At 39.0% G+C, this 20399-nt stretch overlaps 1 protein-coding gene across 1 annotated transcript in view; it reads left to right on the forward strand.

Moving 5' to 3' along the window:
* The first annotated feature begins 6687 nt into the window (after window positions 1-6687).
* COL3A1 (collagen type III alpha 1 chain) overlaps window positions 6688-20399 on the forward strand; it is a 50592-nt gene continuing 36880 nt past the window's right edge. Inside the window, exon 1 of the mRNA XM_027666166.1 lies at window positions 6688-6902. Within this exon, the coding sequence (XP_027521967.1) occupies window positions 6824-6902 (79 nt within the window). The 5' untranslated portion in view covers window positions 6688-6823. The remainder of the gene's footprint in view (window positions 6903-20399) is intronic.

Here is a 20399-nt window from a genome sequence, read left to right on the forward strand (position 1 = left end):
TAATTCTTTGCTCTCAAAATCATGGCTATGATACTCTTCTGTAATCATAACACTCACCATATAGTCTTGTTTTTCAGTGTAATCATACAAGGCCATTCACTGTTCTGCCATTTGAGAAAAAGATGTTTATACCATTCAAATATGGATTTATTTAAATGTAGTGGACCCTTTTCTGAATTTTCCGTGCATGTAAAAAATGATGTGCTGAGAAAAACATGTTCTTCTATTAAGGAATAAGAAGAATTTCACACCTCAAAGCTGATTATTAAAACAAAAAAAAATTATGTTGTTCCAACAAAAAAAAATATATTTCTCCTATTATATTTATTTCTAAATTTCCATCACATGCAATTGTTAGGAAGGGAGATAGAAAGCATCCCTTATCTTTAGGAAACAAAGAGTAAATGGATCTCGAATGAGGCATAACAATTTCTTGATTCACAGAATAGTTTGACTCCAATTCATTTGCATATGTGTTTCAACTAAAAATATGAAAATAATTGTTATTACCACTCTTCATGCCACAGAGTTTACAGGGATGAAAATGAATGAATGTGTGGTATTTTCATTTGGTTTTCCAGATGACTCCTCCTAACTATTTTACTTGGTCTCCAGAGTCTACCACAACTTGGTTGTTACTACTTTGGGGTGGTTTTGTGGCATCTTTTCACTCAGAGTATCTAACAAAACTTTCCCACACTTGCCTATGATAGCCCAAACAGTTCTTACTGACATACAGTTGATCTGTTTGAAGTAGGGTTTTCTTTTCCGTAATATTAAAATAAAACCTACAAGCCCATATAGAGCTCAGCCATAAAATTAGTTCACATTAGCAGTAAGCTACATAACTCTTTATTTTTTTTTAATATCCTTTTTATATACCATTATACTGCATGTTGTTAGTACAGACCTTTAGAGTCTTAAATACCAGGTGGTGGTTTTATGTTGTTAGGACAGGATTCATCTCGAAAGGAAAGGTACTTTTAAAACTGCCTATGAAAAGTGGAATGGATCAACCCATGTATCTAAATTAGGGTCCCAAGTTGTTTCTCTGTGTAGAACATTGGACAGATGAATTTATAAGTCCGGCCACTTTCCCACAGCAGATGTATGATGAGCTCTATGACAATGTGCTGGACTTAACAGAAGAGAAAAGAATGTGACGAGGTCACGGATCAGAAAAAAACCCCCATAAAATAGAAGTTGAGAGAATCCTCACAGTCAGCTCTCCAGGCCACCCACCCTCCAGCGTGAGCATCATCAGGGCTGGCCCCAGCGTGGTACACTTTCCCTCTTTCCAGAAAAGCAGCTGGATGCTGTTTCTCCATTCTAGGAAATCAGTGTGCTCTTTGGGACACGTGGAGCACTCACAGTCCAGAAGACAACGTCATACCTACCTCGGACTGTCGGCCAGTGAGAACTGGTCTGACTCTATTCCTGATGACCACTACATCATGTTTTTTTTCAGACTGGGATTTCATTTTTAGTGGAAGACTCTTGTATTGCAACGTTCTCTGACCTACTTGCACATTTCCAGTGGCTTCATTTAGAACAGGGGTTTGGGTTTTTTTCCAAAATTCAATTGGTTTGCCTTGGTAATTTTTTTTTTGCTTCCCAGCACATTAATACTGAACAGATCAAGAGTTAAAACATTTAATCCTGTGTCCTTCTGTTTTCTGTTTTTTCTAAAGGATGAGTCATGAGTATGGACGGCCTTTTGTTATTCTTTAGTAAACTCAAACAAGAATATTTATTCCCTAAAAAGAATAAATTGCCAAACAGAAAAATTTGAAACAGTGATTTTTAAAAGGGCTTGGCTGTATCTTATAGTTGTTGTTCTTTTTTATTACTATTATTATTTTTAAAAGACCAAAAAAAAAAAAAGAAAAGTGTTCAATTAACGTGCTGGATTGCCCATGTTGAAACCTAGAACCTGGAACCTTTTGATGCTGAGGTGCCATATGAACCAACAGCTAAAGTACAATATACTTGAGCTCTTCTGGGAACTACATGTACTGCCTGGAGCCACAATGGTTTGAGCAGAGCAAAGAGTGGCTCATTTGCATAGTGCACCTACACTTGCTACACCAAGCCCAAGGTAGAAAAGACATCCTACTTTTTACAGTAATTCATCCTCAGGCTGCTCTTCTGATGAATTTAACATCATTTTGCTACTTAGAGATATAGAAGAACAGATTTTGTGAATCACAAACTCACAAATGCACAGTCAGGTTTACTCTTAAATTTATAAATATTTTCCACTATTTTATATTATTTTGGTGTGCAACAGTCACAAGCTGCAGAGCACAAAAGCCATTACAAGTGGATCTCCTGCCAGAAAGTCTTGCAGCTCTTTCATTAAGTATTTCCTTAGGTGTATAGGACTGTAGTATTTCTTTAAAAAGTGAGTGTCTGCTCTTTTTTTTCAATTTTACAGTGGAAATCTGGATTGGAGACAAGAAGAAAGGGTTCTTTGCAAAAAGATTTTGACACCTCGGTGAAAAGGAGGAGCATCCTCAGAAGGCATTGAGCCAGTGCTCTGAATTAAGGATTCCATCACTGGCAGCAGGAGTGGGTGCGTGTTCAGTACAGAAAAGCCGCGCCCTGGCCACAGATTTTGAATTCCCCAGCTTTCAGTACACCCAAAGGTCATTAAACTCCTTTGGCTGGTGTCCCTCCTGCTGTGAAGAGAAAATGCTGTGGGTGCTGTCTGCTTCACCCCTGTGCAGTCATAATGTTGGCTCTGCCTTTAGAGCCTTCACAGCTGTGCTGTAACACAGTTAGTTCCCAACATGACTCAGATGAAGGATTTTATTTAATCTGCACAGGACTTTGGAAAAAAAAAAAAAAAGAGGATTTTCATTTGTGGAAACCTTGAGGATGTCCAAAGCTGAAAAAAGGGCACATGCAAACAAGAGGCTGGATATCAAAAGCTGATTTCCCATTTTCTTAGGATATAAGTTCAGTGAAAATGGAAAAATGGGAGAAGAATGAAACCATTTCATTGACTTGGCTACCTTAATTCCTGCAATTGTCTGTTAAAGCAACAGTCATAATTTGCATTGCTTCTGGCTCACAAACAGGAACAGTTAAAGAATTGCATGGGGTTTTGGTTGTTTGTTTTATTTTCTGGCTCTAAATTCATGGAATCATAGAATCAGCTGGGTTGGAAAGGACCTTCAAGATCATCAAGTCCAACCCTTGATCCACTACCACCATGTTTTCTAGACCATGGCACTAAGTGCCACATCCAGCCACATTCAGCTTTTCTTTTAGGTTCTTTCCCCCACTGTACCTTCTGTCACTATTTGCACCATTTGCAGTGCTTTATTTCTGTGAAACTATACATTCCTTTTAAAATCTGGAGGTTCTTTAGTATCACTAAAATCCACACTGAACAAAAAATAAATGTCTTGTTCCTGACATAGGGGTGACTACAACGACAAAATCTGAAGATTCTTTGTTCAGATTAAGCTCTCTTGGAAACACAGGAGAGCTGCCAGCTGGTTCTACACGCCAGAACATCGGAACTTTTAAAGCAACCCTTGTATTATTTGCATAAGGACTGACATTTTAGGAAACTGGACCTGAGGTCACCTGATAAATATGCAAGAATATGTCTCTCATTTGTCCTTCTGAAGCAGAATGCCACTAACCACAAGACTCAAACAGGCACAAGGAACCCCAGGTTGCAGGAGCAGCATGAATATTCCAATCATCTGATGTAGAGATTAGTCTATAGGTTTGAGCTGCACATGGTAGAGATCCTCTTTCATGGTATCTACAGTAGAGCACAAATGTGTTCCATATCTTTTACAAGTAATTATTCCAAATCCCTTCATAAAAATGCTCCGATTTACAATGCTCCAATTTAAAAATGCTCCAAAGTACAATGAGTACTTTTTCCAGTTTGGTCCAGATGCTAAGACATTGCATGCCCAGGAAGCTAAGCATTAACCAAGAGTTACTTACTAAATAATCTAAAGCTACCTTCAAGACACAAGAGTCAAGAGAGTTGGGTTTCTAGGGGTACTGTTTCTGTGCAGAGGATGTGAAAAGGAAGCCTTTGTTCATAAAGTGTCCATGGATGTTCAAGGAAAGTGGACGTGCAGGCCATATAATTAAAAGAAAGTGGGGAATGCCAGTCAAAAGTAATTGACTCATGACAGCAAATGGAAATTTTTGCAGTGTTTTACACCAGAATTATAAAATCAATTCACAACCACTGTTAGGGGAAGGTAGCACTAATGAGAAGTTCCATTGTAGCTGAGCACTGCTATGTGTCATGTATTGAACCACAGCAAATGTACTGCCCAAGGAAGATAAGGTCCACACGTTACTGGTTTTTATGGGATGTAATCATTGAGTGATATGGGTTGTGCCTCAGGATTCATTTCTGTACAAACTCAAGCACACATGTTGATATTCCAATGCCTATGGCAAATAGTAGGTGTTGTGGATAAATTTGGGTTCATAATCTAGATATAGCCTAGAATATAATATACAAGGTGCACAACCCAAAACTGTTCTTAGAATTTAAATTTTACTCAAACAGTCAATTGAAGGCAAACATTAGTGAGAATAAGGGAGTCACCAAGAGTGGGGGGTTTTTTTGAAAGGTTAAACTTAAGAAATGTAGAGAAATGTGTATTGTGATCAAATGGGCTGAAAAATTTGCAGAACTCAAGAAGAAAGTGGCTTTAAGTCAAAGACCATGAATTAATTTATCTTCTTTTTTTCCTTAAATGCGAACACTTATCACATAGCATTCGTATATTTCATGAAAACTAAACAATTACTGTGACAAACATTGAGACATTATTACAGAAAATTGAAACTCACCTACATATGACTTTGACAAACCATTAATTTAGTTTAATTTTCATTCCATAGCTGAGAATGCTTGTATCCAGTGTTTGATCTGCTTGTGCATTTCTATTGAAGAGTGACAAAGAAATAAATCTAGGATTTATCTTGAATTTATCTCTTGTTGTTTTATTTTATGTCCTGAGCATAACTCCTCCAAAAGAGGAGAGAACTTTATAGGTCGGTGCATAAAAATTTGAAGTATATTCAACAGAAAGCATTTATCTTTGTTCATTGTAGTTATCTGAACGTTACAAACCAAATAACCTAATCTGTTCAGTGATATGATACTGGATATGAAAACCCAAAGCTGCAGGAAATACTTCTGCCATTGCAACACAGACAGCGTGGAATATTGGAAGGTACTTAATTCATGAAAGAAAATGATGTGTAATTCCTTTGAAATATATCAAGCCATTCATACCTGAGAAGTATTTAAGACACAGAAGAAACTCTCAGCATATGTTGATAGTGACATTGAATTAGTTAAGATCTTTTCATACTTGCTTCAACCTCTTCCACCTCAAGCGACCCCAACAGAAGCGCATTTTTCAGTTTAAGTGCAAATATATTTCAGATTAATAGGTTTTGAAATGAAACCCAATATATATTAGATTAAAAGTTAACCTCAGGCTGCTCTTGTTTTGTGATGCATGCAGAGATATGGGTCCCTTTTTTTTTGGATGACTGTTCATGGTGCTCAGGAATTATTGATAGGAGGGATGGTTGGTTCCTGGGTCACTGTAATCTGAGCAACACTTCAGAATAAATGAACGAACACCTCTACAGTTAATGACCTGGATCATGTTGATCGTTTGAGAGCAGTAATTAGTTTGGTCCTTGTTTTAGCAGAGATGTCCACTGTGACAGAGTTCTGCATTCACTTTGAAGTATCCCAAACTTGTACTTAAAGCTACACTGCCAGCAAAACTACATTCATAACAAAACCTGCTTAAGCCATTTGATTTGGAAAATAAGTTTGTGGGCTGTGATCTTATTCTCAGTAAAGTTTTGCATGGAGCAAAGGAAGGACTAGGTTTAAAAGGGATTAGTCTCAAGATTTTTTATTTTTTTCTCTCAGCCATACCTTCTTGTTCGAGAAGCTAACAGACAAGGAAAAGGTGGTACTTGTTCTGCATTCCTTCCAAATGTTGTAATGACAGCATCAAACTGAACGATTTGAAAAGTTTTACTTTGAGAAATTAGTTCTTCTGATTTGGAATCTTGATCTTTTTATAATTTTTTTTTTTTGATGTTTACTTTCTCCCTAAATCACACAAAATCCTATTGGGAGATGGAAATGGTGACAAAAGTACTGGAACAGAAGTGTTGTGATTTTCAGTTCTTCCTTTCATTAACTCTGATTGCTCATCATCATAAACATCCAGGTTTGCTCCTCCACTTCTGGGATCCTTTCAGTTCGTGCAACCACACCAGGTATTTACCTTTTACCTTTGCAAGGGAGCACTAACAATTAAAAATCCTCTTTGAGTTGTACCCACTGACTCCTAATTAACACGAAAAAGTGCTTTGCCCCAGAGGCTTTACCACAGGACTTTTTTTTCCACATGCATATATCTCATATGCAGCACACACTAACTATCCAGACACAGTGTCAGCGTGCGTTTCATATACACACACAAAAGTTCCAGATGTGCTGTGTATCTTGTTTAGTTGACTTTATTCTTCTGTAAAGCCAAGAGAAATATTAATCATTCATTTACTGTTAGGGGATGGGTCTTCTTCTCATGTTTCAGTAAAGGGGGTGGAAAAGTAAAGTAAGCCAATTTTTTTCCTATTTAAGGCCAAAGCTGGGGAATGCTTGTGGCTGAGTTCTGTACATGGCCCGGTGCTGGAAGGGCAGGGAACAACCGATGTTGCTATTTTGAATAGATTTTTTTCTTCCCCCCCATTTTTTTTTTTTTTGCACAGAGAGTCTCATGTCTAATATTTAGGCATGATGAGCTCTGTGCAAAAAGTAACTTTGCTCATTCTTGCCGTGTTTCAACCCTCAGTTATTTTGGCACAACAAGTTGGTGAGTAATTCAAGCTTCTTATGCTTTTATTTTTCATTTTTACCAATAATTTTAGTAGCTTGTAAGAAATGTGCATTCACGAATCTCACCGGAACACTTTTCCTTCACTAGTTCAGCAGTCAGATATTTCTTGGTGAAGATGAAAGTTGCAGGGGTCTGCATTTTCATCCCAAAGTTTTCTCTTTGCTTTGCTTTCTTTACAGTTAGAAGCACTGTACAGTGTTGTCTGCCTTGGCTGCATTTGTTCTTGTTCTTACTTGTTTTCCTACTACAGACACCGGAGAGATTTTAAGCTATTTCTTTTAACTCTTGGAATGACATTTCAGCTGTTAGCTCTGTGCTGCCTGGAAATTTTTTGTCACAAGCTGTAAGTCTTTGCTTCCAACTATTTTGTTTGAACTTCTCCTTTGTACTTGTTTGTTTTCCACTGGCAGCAAGGGGGTTTCTTTAAACAATTTGAGTGCAAAAAAAAAGCCTTTAAATTCTAACCAGTTTTCATGAAGGAGCTTTTAAGATTGATATATGAAAATATGTCAGCTTACAGGATTTTTACTTTGGCATAAAACAGGAAAATTAATTCTCTCATCTGCAATAGTTTGAATTGGGCATCTGCAGGCTGTTTCAGTCCCTCACGAGACTGATTAGCAGCTGATGGTATTTGGAAGTCCATGCAAGTATGTGTGTGCATGTTTTCAGAGAGCGAGAACACCAAAATTCTAACTCAACATGGAATTTAGAGGGGGGAAAACTACATTGTATACAATAATTCAACTTAGAGTGAAGATAAGTGTGGTATGAGTATTTAAGTTAAACAGATGACATTCCACAAGTTCATCTGACCTTTTTTGGATGTGCTCTGTTCCTGCTTGCCAGACATTGTAAACCAGGCTGTCTTAAAATGAAACTTATTTTTCTTTCATGAAAATATGAGAGATTGGCAATGTATTTATTCCTGCATGGAGGCAATGAATAACCTTACAAATAACTCAATAAGCAGCAGCCAAAGAAACTGTAGTGCTGCAAAGGAGAGCCAAATGCCTCTAAAACCACACCCTGCACTACTCTGTATGACACAAATCAGGAACACGATTGCTTTAGCCACTTCATGGCAAATCCTTCTGCCTCATCATACCTGTAAAGGCACCTCCTCTGCCGAGGGGGTGACTGTGAGTCCACCAGAAGGCATTGGAGCAGCCAGAGCTCAGGAGGATCCTGCCTGAGCAAATCAGGCAACACCCTCTGCAACAGCAGCGTGCCCAGACACCAGCCTCCTCTCCAAGCACAGACACAAGCTAAGCTTAAGTATCTTTAAAAAAAAACAACAAAAAAACCCAACAAAACAATGCATATAAAGATGTTCTGTAAAGAGCAAACATAATTTACTGTGAACTGAGGCTTTTCTGTTTCTGCTTGGCCAGTACATAAACTCTCTCTCCAATAATGTTCAGTGAAGATTATAAAATTCGGTGAAGATTGTAGAATTTGAGCAACTATATACTGTGACTTTGCTTACAGCAGCAGATAATATATATATTGTGTGTATTTAACATGCATTATGTGTACTTTTATATAACTATCTTCAGAGGGATAAGGACTAAGGGACGATCCGATACAAAAAAAAAGGAACATTAATTTTATTTCTCCCAACAAACAGATCGCCCCTGAGTGTCAGGTCTCCTTCCCTCACTTATTTCCCTGAACATTTCTGAGCTGCATGACATGTTTGACTCAAGAAATGGTAAATTTTGGGTAGAAGAACCATATACAAACAAAGTGTGAAGGAGTATTCTCATTTCTCTGTCACATTCCTGTTTCATGGTGTTGTAACATTTCCTTACTGGGCTGACTTCCATGCTACTTACAGGGATGAGGTTGGAGAGAGAGACTGATAAATCACTGGTTATGCCTTAAAAAATTGGATTCTCTCCTCTCTTTGGAATGCTTCTTTCCACATATTTGAATATGCTTTTCTCACAGAAAATAACAATTGAAGGAGTTGATTATTGGCATCACTGACTCACGTGCAGGGCAGCAATGGACTGGGAAAGCAAATTTTCCACGATTGAAAAGAGAATTTCCAGACATGCTAAAATGCACTCTCTTGTCAAGAAAAATGTTTATATGGTTAGTATCAAATGTAAGTCAATATAAAATTTTCCTTGGAAAAGCCTGCCAGGAGACAAGACTTGGCAAGATATTAAGGAAACTGCTCAGTATACACTAAGTTTAGGATAGTCAGATGTACCCTTGGGCTATGTGTTTCTTTGTCTTGCTGTAATAGCTTGGAAGGGAGATTTGAGCACAGTCTCAGGCTAAACCTTCTCAAAAGCTGGGGAGCTGGATGATGTGGAACCAGGAATATTCTGTGACTTCCATGACCAAAAGCTGGGTCACACCGGGGTGTTTGTAGTCAGCAGGTGAAACTACCTTGACACAATCCAGGTTTTCTGGTGGATGTCAGGTTACTGTAAGGGGCTTTCAAGATAAAATGCCTTCTGGTGGCTGACAGGACGTGGAGCTGATGCTTCAGGCACAACAGATGAGTCAGATTCCAGTAAGATTTCTTCAGTTCCACTGCTTGAAGGTACCTCTACATTCTGCATATTAAACTACTAAAAAGTGTAAGAACTTGGAATGTTTCTTTAGGAAAGAAATCCATCTTCTACCCAGCCAACATGATTTGTGAAAAGCATTTCCTAGCCTTAAAACATGCTCTCATCTCATTTATCTTGAGTTTGTAGTCAACTAAGACAGCTACTTCCAGAAGACAGAATAAATTTCAGCTAGACAGACTAGAGATATTTGGCAGTTTCCATCTACTACAAAAGAAGCACATCCCCAGCCCCCTTACATGAATGCCAAAAAAGAAGTTAGATGGATTTGGGCCTGTCTCATCTGCATCTGCAATGCTTAAAGGACACCTCAGTCACCTGGAGTGGGACACTTCTTGTAGGTACACCCAGTAGTCCTTGAGGAACTTCACTGAGGTCATCAGGAAAACTCTGCTACTGTGAAAGCAGAGTGAGAGCAATGCCAGAAACCCTTCAGGATTATTCAAAATAATTTTTCCCTCTAATGTAATTTACTGTTTTCCTTGTAATGTAAGTATTATCTTGGATGTTTGGTCAGGAAACTCATTTCTGAGGTAATGACTGAATCCTAAAATACCTCTGAAAAGACTTATTGACCCTTCATATTACTTACAGTCACAATTCACAGTTTTAAAATGAAATATAACCATTACATGTACGGTCCTCAAGGCAGCATGCAAATGACTTTTCATGCTGAGCATCCACTTCTGATCCTTGATAAAAGGATGATATTTTAGGAAAACTTGTAAAAGGCTGACTTGACCATTTTATTTCTTCTTTTATTAACTAGGAAGGATTAGATAGGTTATGAAGTGGATGAGTACTGTACAGATGCAGTTTATTTGTGAGACTGACAGACTGTCATGTTTAGCAGTTTGCTCCCTGTAACATTGCACATGTGTGTTCTTTGTTGATAAAGTGCTAGTTTAAGGTAAATGCTAACAACAGTCAGAACTCTCTTTCCTCAAAGGTTTTGGTAACACAGAAAACATCTCCACAGCTTTGACAGTAAAACCAGATGATGTCTGCCTGTATGCCAACAGATAATTAACTATCATAAATAATCTGGACTATGTGAGGTAATGAAATATCAGGGGTCTACTCCTCTTCTTCCATTTTTCCTAAGTGTTTTTTGGTGAGCACACGGCAGACAAGGTTATGCTTAGGAAAATTAAAACATTCCTTTCTGGTATGGAAAAATCATGCTAAATGAAAGCCTGGGGAATCCACCCCCTCTAAACATTATATATATATTCTTGGAAATATGACAAATTTCATAAACACATTTTATATCACACATCCCTGGAACACATTAGCCTTAGGAAAATGAGACTATTATATAACCCTTTCATTATTTTCCAGATTTATTTTTGAGTTGAGACCAAATCACCAAATCTACATAGACTGATGTTTTAAAAGAGAAGGTGGAGTTGGAAACATCCACTGCTTTATTACAGGGGGAAGAAGCAGAGGTAGAAGGGTGTTGTCTCTGGCACAAATATTACTGTTGATGCCTCAGTCAGAGTAAATACAGTTGCTCTCTTCTTAGTGCTGTAGATTACAAGCAAATCCTATTTCCTCTTCCAGTTTCTGTTGCAATGTTGAGGTTTGAAATCAGCAGCCAGGTGTCACGGGCAAACTCTTAGCCTTGCACAACAGCTGGGTGCTAGCTTTAATTAATGCTATCCAAGAGAAAGAAAGGAGTGAATTAATATCCTTTTTTTTCATTTCGCACACTGGTTGAGAAACCAGAGACATTAGTCATTGTCCCAGTTATGTTATGATGTTGTTCACACAGCACCAAGACTGTCTGAATTCAAGAAATGTTTGGACAACATTCTCAGGTGCATGATGGGATTCTTGGGGTGTCTGGAGTGGGGCCAGGAGATGGACTTGATGATCCTGATGGGTCGCTTTCAACCCAGCATATTCTGTGATTCCACTCCTTGTTTTAATCAAAAATCTAAGAAAATGGGACCTACCTGGCTCCATGATTAAGACGTTGCACCAAGGGTCAGTAAGAGAAATGATGCAGACTGTCATTTAGCACACTGGATTAAAAGCAATCTCTTCAGAGTTGAAAGGTTCAGCCTACCAGTAGGGGCTAACAATAACAAAGCACACTTTCCCAGGCTGGTGGGCACCAGGAAAACTGTATTGCTCTTGATGTTTTTGTGGCAGGTTCACAGTCTGGAGAAGAGCACAAGTCACAGCAGCTCTTACAGTTGCAAGTCTTAATTTGTTGATTTGAAATAATAAGCCATCAAAAACCACAGAATTAGAAATCAGTGCAATGTTCATACCCATTAATACTCAAGATTATGCTGTCCTTTAGTCATGTTTGTTTAAGAAACTAGGCAAAAAATCTCAGCTAAATAAAGGGAAATTGTTGGCAATGGCAAAGAAGTGTTGTTAACAAAATGGGTTTTTTTGGTCTTGAAGTAACTGGATTAGGGTCCCACATCATTGCAGTTCAATGTGATGGAGCAAAATTCAATTTGCTATTGGCAGCACCCAAAAAAATAAAACGCAGACTTGAAAGGAGTATAATAAAATCTGTTTTGATTCAGCATTGCAACTGTTAGCTCATTCTCCCTGTAGCAGCTTGGTAAATTGTAGATTGCATGACCCTAACACAGTTTAGAGTTCAGTACCTACCACCAACTGTCTATAGTTTTGAGACATTCTGACTTTGGGTTTTGGCAGATGATAATAACCTTCAATCAAAACAGAACAAAAACTTCAGTCATCATTTTACCTGCTGCAATATTTTACCAGCCTACCTCTCCTTCAACATAGCCATCATAATATACCTTGTACGGAAGGAGAACTGGGCACAGGTGTGATTCCTTCTGCAGGAGAGGTACAAGAAGTGTTATTTGACTTCTGTACCTTCAGGTTAGGCTGTTGAGGGGGTCATGGAGAGGTGCAGCAGAATGCTGCAGCCCCTGGCCCTCGGCATGCCGCCCATCTCCAGCTGAGGGGATCCAGTGGATTCCTCCTGCAGGGAGGGCAGTTGGGGCCATGCTTGTGCCAGTGATGTTGTCTCTGTTACAGAGATGCTGCTGTTCGTTTCCTGTGGCCATGTTACTCCTAGTGCTGGTTTGGTTATTGCTGCACAACAGCTACTTCTCTGTGGATTTTCTTTCTTCCATTTATGCACAGGGTTGGTGAAGCTTTGCTTTCTGCCCCCTCTATGGCTTCCCTGATGAGAGATGTGTTGTCCCTGTAAAAATCTATGAGGAATTGCCACGGAATTTCCTGACCTTTTTCCAGTCAGCACAGTGGGATGCCTCATGTTTCAGGGAAATTTCTATACTTATGTGTGGGGACCATGCTATTAATATTTCTCACATTGCTATGAGACTATATAACAATTTTAAATATTAATCCCTGCATTGCTTCTGGTTATGGCTAATCAACTGATAATCTCCACAGGCAGTAAAAAATTACATGTTACAGGAGTCAGAAAATCTCTTCTGCATGTTCAAAAGAGAGACAGAGAGTTGTACGTATCCTATCTTAAATGTTGAAAAGGTGCAAGGAGGAATGAGATCCATCATTGACTGTACAGGAACACATCTTTCACACAGAAGCATAGTAAATATAAATTAAACTTATATTTTCAAGCAGTCATTATTTTTTCTCATCTTGTATTTCATAGGAAAGGTTCTTTCCATTTTGCTTTGAGAAAACCTAACCTACTTCCAGCCACTGCTCTTATTTATTTTCACTTTAGAGCCAGTCTTGTCTCCAAGTTTGCAAAGTGGAAGCCTCTGCCTGTTTCATGTCAACATGACAATGGAAAACATGATATAACCCCCTCCAACAACAACCGTTTGTTGGCTTTAGTTTGGATAAACTTGAGCTCTGGGACTTCTGGCTTTGTTTAGTTTAGCAGAGGAGATTCCTTTCAGATTAGTTCAGAGACTACTTCCATTTTCCCTTATTTACGTCAAACCCTTCATTTAAACATGAGCTATCAGAATGAGATTGAAAATGGTACTTCCTTTAACAATGTCTGCACATTTTTGTCTTCCTTTGATTCACACAAGTGCTCCATGAAGAGGTGTCTGTCAGGGAGGAGAAAGCATGCACAGGACACTGAACAGGAAGAATGTGAGGATAATGAAAAGTTTTATGCTTTAAAGCTCAGTGTGGGCTTTTTTCTTTTGAAATCCTGGGCCTTCTCTTACAGCTAAAGAGGCACCCAAATAACTGCTATGAAATGAGGGATGTGACTTGTAGATTTAAGAGTTTAGCTGAGTTTGTACCAGAATTGCCTTCAGCACAACAGGAGACCCATCCCTTTCTGCTGCTGGATTTCTCTTTCAGTCACTGTGCATCCCATCTTAGAGGGTGGCACTGGCATCTCTTCTCTCCTGTCAGGCAATGAAAGATTTCCTTCCACATGCAAACCTCCTGTGGGCTGCTGTGGTACCTCCAGGCACCGCTTTGTTCCCAATCTCAGCCCTGCAAAGGGCGGCAGAATAACAGGAACATCCCGTGCACATTTGGAGCAGTAGATATGAAAGGGTGATCTGTGCCTGGAAACTACTTCCCACAGCATTTCAGCGCTGGCAGTTCTTGGAAAACTTCTGGACGTAATTAGTTCCCACTGCAACTCCCTGCAATTCACGCCCAGTGACCAGTCGGTGCGTTAGAAGGCTGTCTGCTGCAAAAATCTCTTTTTTCTCTTTTCTGTCCCTTTGTGCTGCTTCTTCTCTTTTCCTTCTTTCCATTTTCTTTTAGGAAAACAGGCAAGAGCAAAATTGCATCCCCTTTTTCAAACAGACACAACAGAACAATTGCTCACCCGAACACAGTTAATGGGAAATATGGGAAGCATCGCTCATTGTTCCTTTGCTGTTCAGTGTAATTGTCACACTGAGCATCAAAGGAGAATAAACTACATCCCCCATGCCTTCTTTAGCTGTAAGCAGCAAAAATACGATTCATATTTTCTTGGGAAACACTTTTATGTTCATGAGAGGCTCTTTTTTTAAATATATATATATATATTTTCTGTGTTTGGCTTTAAATCTACTGTATGGTGTTTGCTTGTTTCCCTGCAGAGCAGTAGCCATTCTGTGCCAGCTGTTTAAGAGAAGAATGTCCTAGTGAAAGCAAACAATGGGCTGTGTAGTGGGAATTGCAAATCTTTGAAAAGAGTAATTGAAATCTGCTCAGACATTTTGAAGATTCTTTGCACAATATTCTAAGCCTGTTGGTGGCTTAGCTGTTGGCAGGGTGGTCCTCTTTGTAGATCCCTCTTTTTAGTATGAACAGAATAGCAAAAATATGGAGGAGGGGGAGGAAAAAAGGAAAGAAGAGAGGTTTTCAAGTCCAACTGATTATTTTCCTGTTACAGCAGCTGAGAGAAAGAATGATATAACCATCTTCCAGTGAAGAATCAAAAAAAAAAACCCAAAACTGTACAGAACCTATTCATTTATCAGGTATTCTCTGGCTCCGGCTCTTCCACTCATACCTTTTAAGGGCTGTGGCAGATAAACTGTGGTGGATCTGGTTGTGTCTGCTGAAGATGTTCCAGCCCTCCTCTGCTATGCACTGTTGTTTTTTCTCAGCCTGTGCCAGCTGATGTTGCTGCACAGAGCAGGGAGAGCTAAATGTGTGCCAGGCTTCAGGCAGCCACTTCAGTAGCAAAGCCTCTGACCTCTGATATTAATAAAAAGTCAGCTCTCTGCTGACTCTTCACTGCACCAAAAGTGTGAATTTTCACCTCACAAGGGAATTAGTTCAGGAGATCCTTAAGTCTTAGTATTTGAAAAATGGCCAGGCATAGATCTTGATACTTAAAAGTGGCCCCAAAATTAAGAAAGTTGTCTTTGGTACCCTGAGAAAACCCTCACAATACTCACTTTAGAAGCCCTAGGAAGTTGACAATAAGAACGTTGTATCCAGTGTACAAATAGCCATTTAATATCCTCTATGAGGCAGATTAAGAAGAATTTCAAACACTGCCATTCGTATCCAACAAACTGTCTGAAATGGATGTGGGGTGAATTAGTACAAACTGGAATAAGGAGTGAATGGATACAAGTGTTTTGCAGATGAAATTAGGTTAATGATACTCTCTGCATTCGAAATCCCACTGTGACCTTCTAAATTACAGATACCTTTAATTTTTTGGCAGCCAGAGATATGACTCCTTTTCTTTAGACAATATGCCAGAGTGCTTTAATCCTTCACAGGAATATGAAACACAAGAACCAAACTCTTCATTTACTTCCAACTTCTGAAATTACAGGGAAAACAATAAAATTGTGCAGGGACTTATGCTAGAGTAGAATTTGACCCCCTACGGCTTTATTCATCTCTGATGTAAATTCACTATGGCCATGGAGTTATACTGGGGCTGACTTTGTCCAAGGTATCTGAATATATAAATGATATTAACACATGTACTATTCTGCATTGTAACATTTCCCATCTGCTTGAGCCTCAGGAGAGAAGCACTGAATCAAACTGATTTCTTCCAAGGCAAAGCACAGAAACAACATTGCATAAATTTGTTAGTCCTCTCACAGAGCTGAGGGGAGGGTGAGGATCACGTCCCACTTGAAATTTTAATCACCCAACAAAAATGGTTTTAATTACAAAGTTAGGAAATTCAAAACAAAAACCATACATTTTTCCCCACATAACCTTTGGGTTTGATCATGTGAAAAGCTTAAAGCATCTTGAATTAAGTAGCTCAGTGCTTTACATGGGGTGCTGTGTAGAGCAAACAGTAACAGTTCTCTATTTCCATTCATTCCCTTTCACATAGCAGGTCAGAAGCTGAATCTCACTTTTATGATGCCTTGGATCTGTCAGAGTGCTTGCACAGTCTGGGAAACGTGTACACAATGTCTTTTCCAGCTTTTCATTATTCTTCCCAGGACAGACCTACTGCAATGAATGTTGCAAAGAACGCTCCAATGTTATAAACTATTCCTGGTCCTAGCTAAAATCAGAAACACAGGAGTATGATTTTGAGCTATACCTTTTTTCTAAAGTTCTGACAAAATCCTGAGCTGGATTTTGTTAATTTTTTCCACTTAATTGATCCTAATAATGTTGAGCTTGAAGCTATTGCTTTTCTTTAGAAATATGGAATAGAATTGGAAGTGGTCAAGTGTTCAAAACAAGATTACTCTGACAATTGGATTCTGACTGTATAAGTCTTCACTGACTACCCAAAGAATGGGCAGGATGTATGTTTAAAGAAACTAATAAATCCATAAAATCATCAGTAATCGTATTAAACCTTGAATTTATATCAGTTTCTGCTTGGTTTAAGACACACAAACCTTTGTGCCATTTGGCATCATTGACTAAAGACAAGAAGCACATTAAAATCAGATTGCTGCAGGGTAGTAAGAATTTGTGCCAGTGCTACAATGAAAGAACCACAAATGAAGTGCTTGCAGCCTGTTGCTTATTTTTAGAGTGACACCAAATGGCACAAAAGGTGATGTGCCAAAAAATATTGGAATGTAAGAACAGAGGGGATGGAAAAATCTCATAGGCATTTTACCAATAACTAGAAGAGTAACTGAAGAATTACGCAATGCTCCCTCTAAAGAGCATTGAATGCACTGAAATAAGATGAAATTCTTTCTTACTTTGAGTCCTGGTCTAATTCAAATGGTTATCCTTATTAAATGATTTGATCTCTCAGGCACTGAAGAGCTCTGGTTGCCACTGGAATAATTAGAAGTTGATGTTTTTTAGGCTGATTGAAAGCCCAGTAAAATCAAGTGAGGTTCTGATCAGGCAATGATTACCCTTAACCAGGAAGGAAATATCTGCATTCTGCAGCTTATGGTGAAAAGAGGTTGATCTCAAATATAATTGAGTTACAGAGTCAACCTGTCGATAGAAGACTTTGGAAAGGAAATCCCAGAATAACATCTCAATAGAGAAGTCGTTCAGGAATATCTTCCTCCCTTACAAAAACCAATATAAGCCGTGATGTTGTCAAGGAATAGCTAAGAACAAAAGGAGTATAACCATCTCTTGCATCCATCAGGTGTTTTTCTCAAAATTACTTGTATGAGTTGAGAAACAGAGACAACAATTCTCTGGGCAACCCCAGAAAAAGAAGCATGGTGATAGATATACAGCAGTCTGCTCCATCCTGCCCCTTGTATGACTCAGCCTGAAACAACAGTTCTGCCAAAACCAACCCCCACCAACTAAAAAACCCAAGAAACCTTCTTGCACTTTCTTTCCTTATTAGCAGTTTTGAAACAAGGAAACTCTTCTGCCATTGTTTCTCACCCTGGACACCAGCTGAAGCCAGAGAGGCTGTTTTGTAACAATATCACTGATGGGATATTGCTGGCCACTCTTTCCTTGCAGCACTGCTGGGGCAGGGTGACCTTTAGGAGTTGTATGAAGAACATCATTCAAGGATGTCAGCATGCATGCCCAAATACAGCAATTTGTGAAATAGAAATGCTGAGGCAAAACAATGTGACAGACTCAACTCCTTTAGACCACATTACCTTTGAAAAGAACAACAACCCCTCGAAGATAAAGCAGGAAAATTAGAGTTCTTAAATCACATTTTGAAAGATTAGAAAAAAAGCCAATCATCTGCAAGAAAAATGGAGTCAATTTGTGTTTTACTTGGTAGTAAATATCCTTAAGATACATTTCTAAAATGTTTAAAGACTGTAGAAAAGTTGCAGCACTTGTAGCATATAAAGACGAAGGAAGGGAACAAGAAATTATTTGTTTAAAATACAAGTACTTGCTTGTACCAGTGCAGGCCTGGTTTTCTCTAATTTATTTTGTAATCTGATAGATAGATTGGGTGGGTGTCAGAGCAAGGACAATTTGATTGTGTGACATAAGGATCCTGAGCCCGAGAATTCAGCCTCTTCCATGCATTGCCAGTGGAACAGTGCGTGACTCCACGCCACAATACTGCTGACAGACAAGGGCTGTATTATGCTTAACCAGCATTCTTTTATGCAGCTTTCTCCTTCTTACTCTGCATGTGAGAAAAGGGGAAAACTGGGGCTGGCGCTGTGGCAGGACTGTTCCAACGCCAGCCTTCTTGGCAGACAAGCATCTCCAGTAGTAAGAAAGCTTTGGTTTCATTCTGAAAGCCGTTCTTTTTGGTGTGAAACTTGGGAAATCTGTGAACTATTCATTCATTCTTTTCCATTCCACCTGATAGCAGTTCTTCATGCTCTACAGCTCGTGGAGCAGGAAAGGATTTTTAAGATAGACCCGCTCTGATTCTTCACGGTCTGCATTTAAGTGATTTATAAGTTGAGGTTTCTTTCCTGGTACCTCTGATCACATGATGTACAAGTCTTACAAAGTGTTACCTGAAAATGCCCTAATAGGTAGGGATGCCCAAACTGACCCTTATGTCCTCATGCACTGAGTGAAGTAGACTCAATTTGTTGTTTTAAGACAATTCCAGTTGAAAGAATGTCTGAAGACCTTGCCATTGAAAAAAGACCCTGCTTGTTAAACCATTTCTCTTCCTTTATTTCCGTCTCTTTTTCTGACTTCCTGAAAAAGGTAGTATTTCAGACTTTTCTGAGTACTCAGCCCTTACCTGAGAGGAGAACAGGCCAACAAGCCCGGCTGTTCTGGCTCAGCAAGCCAATTCATTCATTATGACAGTCCTTTTGTTTCCATTACTAATGATGGGATAGAACGAACATGTTTGGGTTTCTTATAAACATCATCATAATACCAGACAGGCAGCCCAAACCATTTGCTCTGAGGTAGACTCTGTGGCATTCTTTTCTGCTCAGTAAATGGAAAGCAGCATTGCTGCAGATGTTGGGATGGATTCCTCCATCTACTCCACTGCAGGGGAGAATGATAGCATTTCCACTGAAAATAGACAACACATCTCCTTTCTGCTTTGTCCCTTGGTTAAACAGTGTATCAAACAGTGCTGGAGCATGTAATTAATAAATGTATTTACTATGGAAGAAATGTAAAACAACTTTTGAAGTAGTCATCCTGTAAAGCAAATGAGCAAAACCAGGTCAGAGTAAGGAAGCACAGGCTTTGTACAGTTAAAAAGCAACAGAAAGACCCTTCTTGGCTTCACCAGGTTTTAGATACAGTCAAAGTCAGAGGCAAGGTTTCTTTCACGTCAGTGCTTTAGCCTTTACCAAATTCACTTTAAATACAGCAAAAATTGTTTGAATCATTGTGTTTGTGATCAGATTCTCACAGATCAAAGCTCCTCAGTTTTGTTTCCCAAGCCATCATCAGGCAGCTGCTGGAGGATCATGAGTCACCTCTGTGTGGACTATTGCCCTTTCTGAGGCAGAACCAGACAAATTCAAGATGTTCTTTAATTTCTAACCATTTACTCACATCTCTGCAAATGGGATATATGAGTCTGCTCCTAATGCAAAAGCTGGACATTTGCTCTATCCAAAGTGGAAAAGCCTGTGGTTTTTGAGGATACTATTAGGGAATTTTTTCCTTTTGCCATGTAATTGTGGTTAAGTCACAATCATGGTACTTGCACAAATGCAAAACCAAAAGCAGCTACAAAACAGGTCAGCTTCCCAGTTCATAGCACTTGATAACAAATTCCCATTCACCTCACTGGGACTGGGGTTGTGTCCCATATGACATCTGTCATCCTTGAGGCCTGCAGTGACCATATTTGTTTTCCCTTGTATCCATTTGGGCTCTTTTACGTACCACACTTGTAGGCCCTTTGGAACTAAATGATGATTTTCCTTTCAGTTCCCACTATTGATCTGCTTCTGTACAGCTGCTAGTCTGCTTGAAATGGGAAAAAATTCAAAACCAGCATATGACAAAGATTGTGTTGCCTTTTTTTCTTTTGTTCACTATTTGGGCTGGCCCAGGGAAATGCTACTCACAGCAAAATCTTTAACAACAT

Source organism: Corapipo altera, unplaced genomic scaffold (genome assembly GCF_003945725.1).
Source record: "Corapipo altera isolate COAL_440 unplaced genomic scaffold, ASM394572v1 81, whole genome shotgun sequence".
Taxonomy (NCBI): domain Eukaryota; kingdom Metazoa; phylum Chordata; class Aves; order Passeriformes; family Pipridae; genus Corapipo; species Corapipo altera.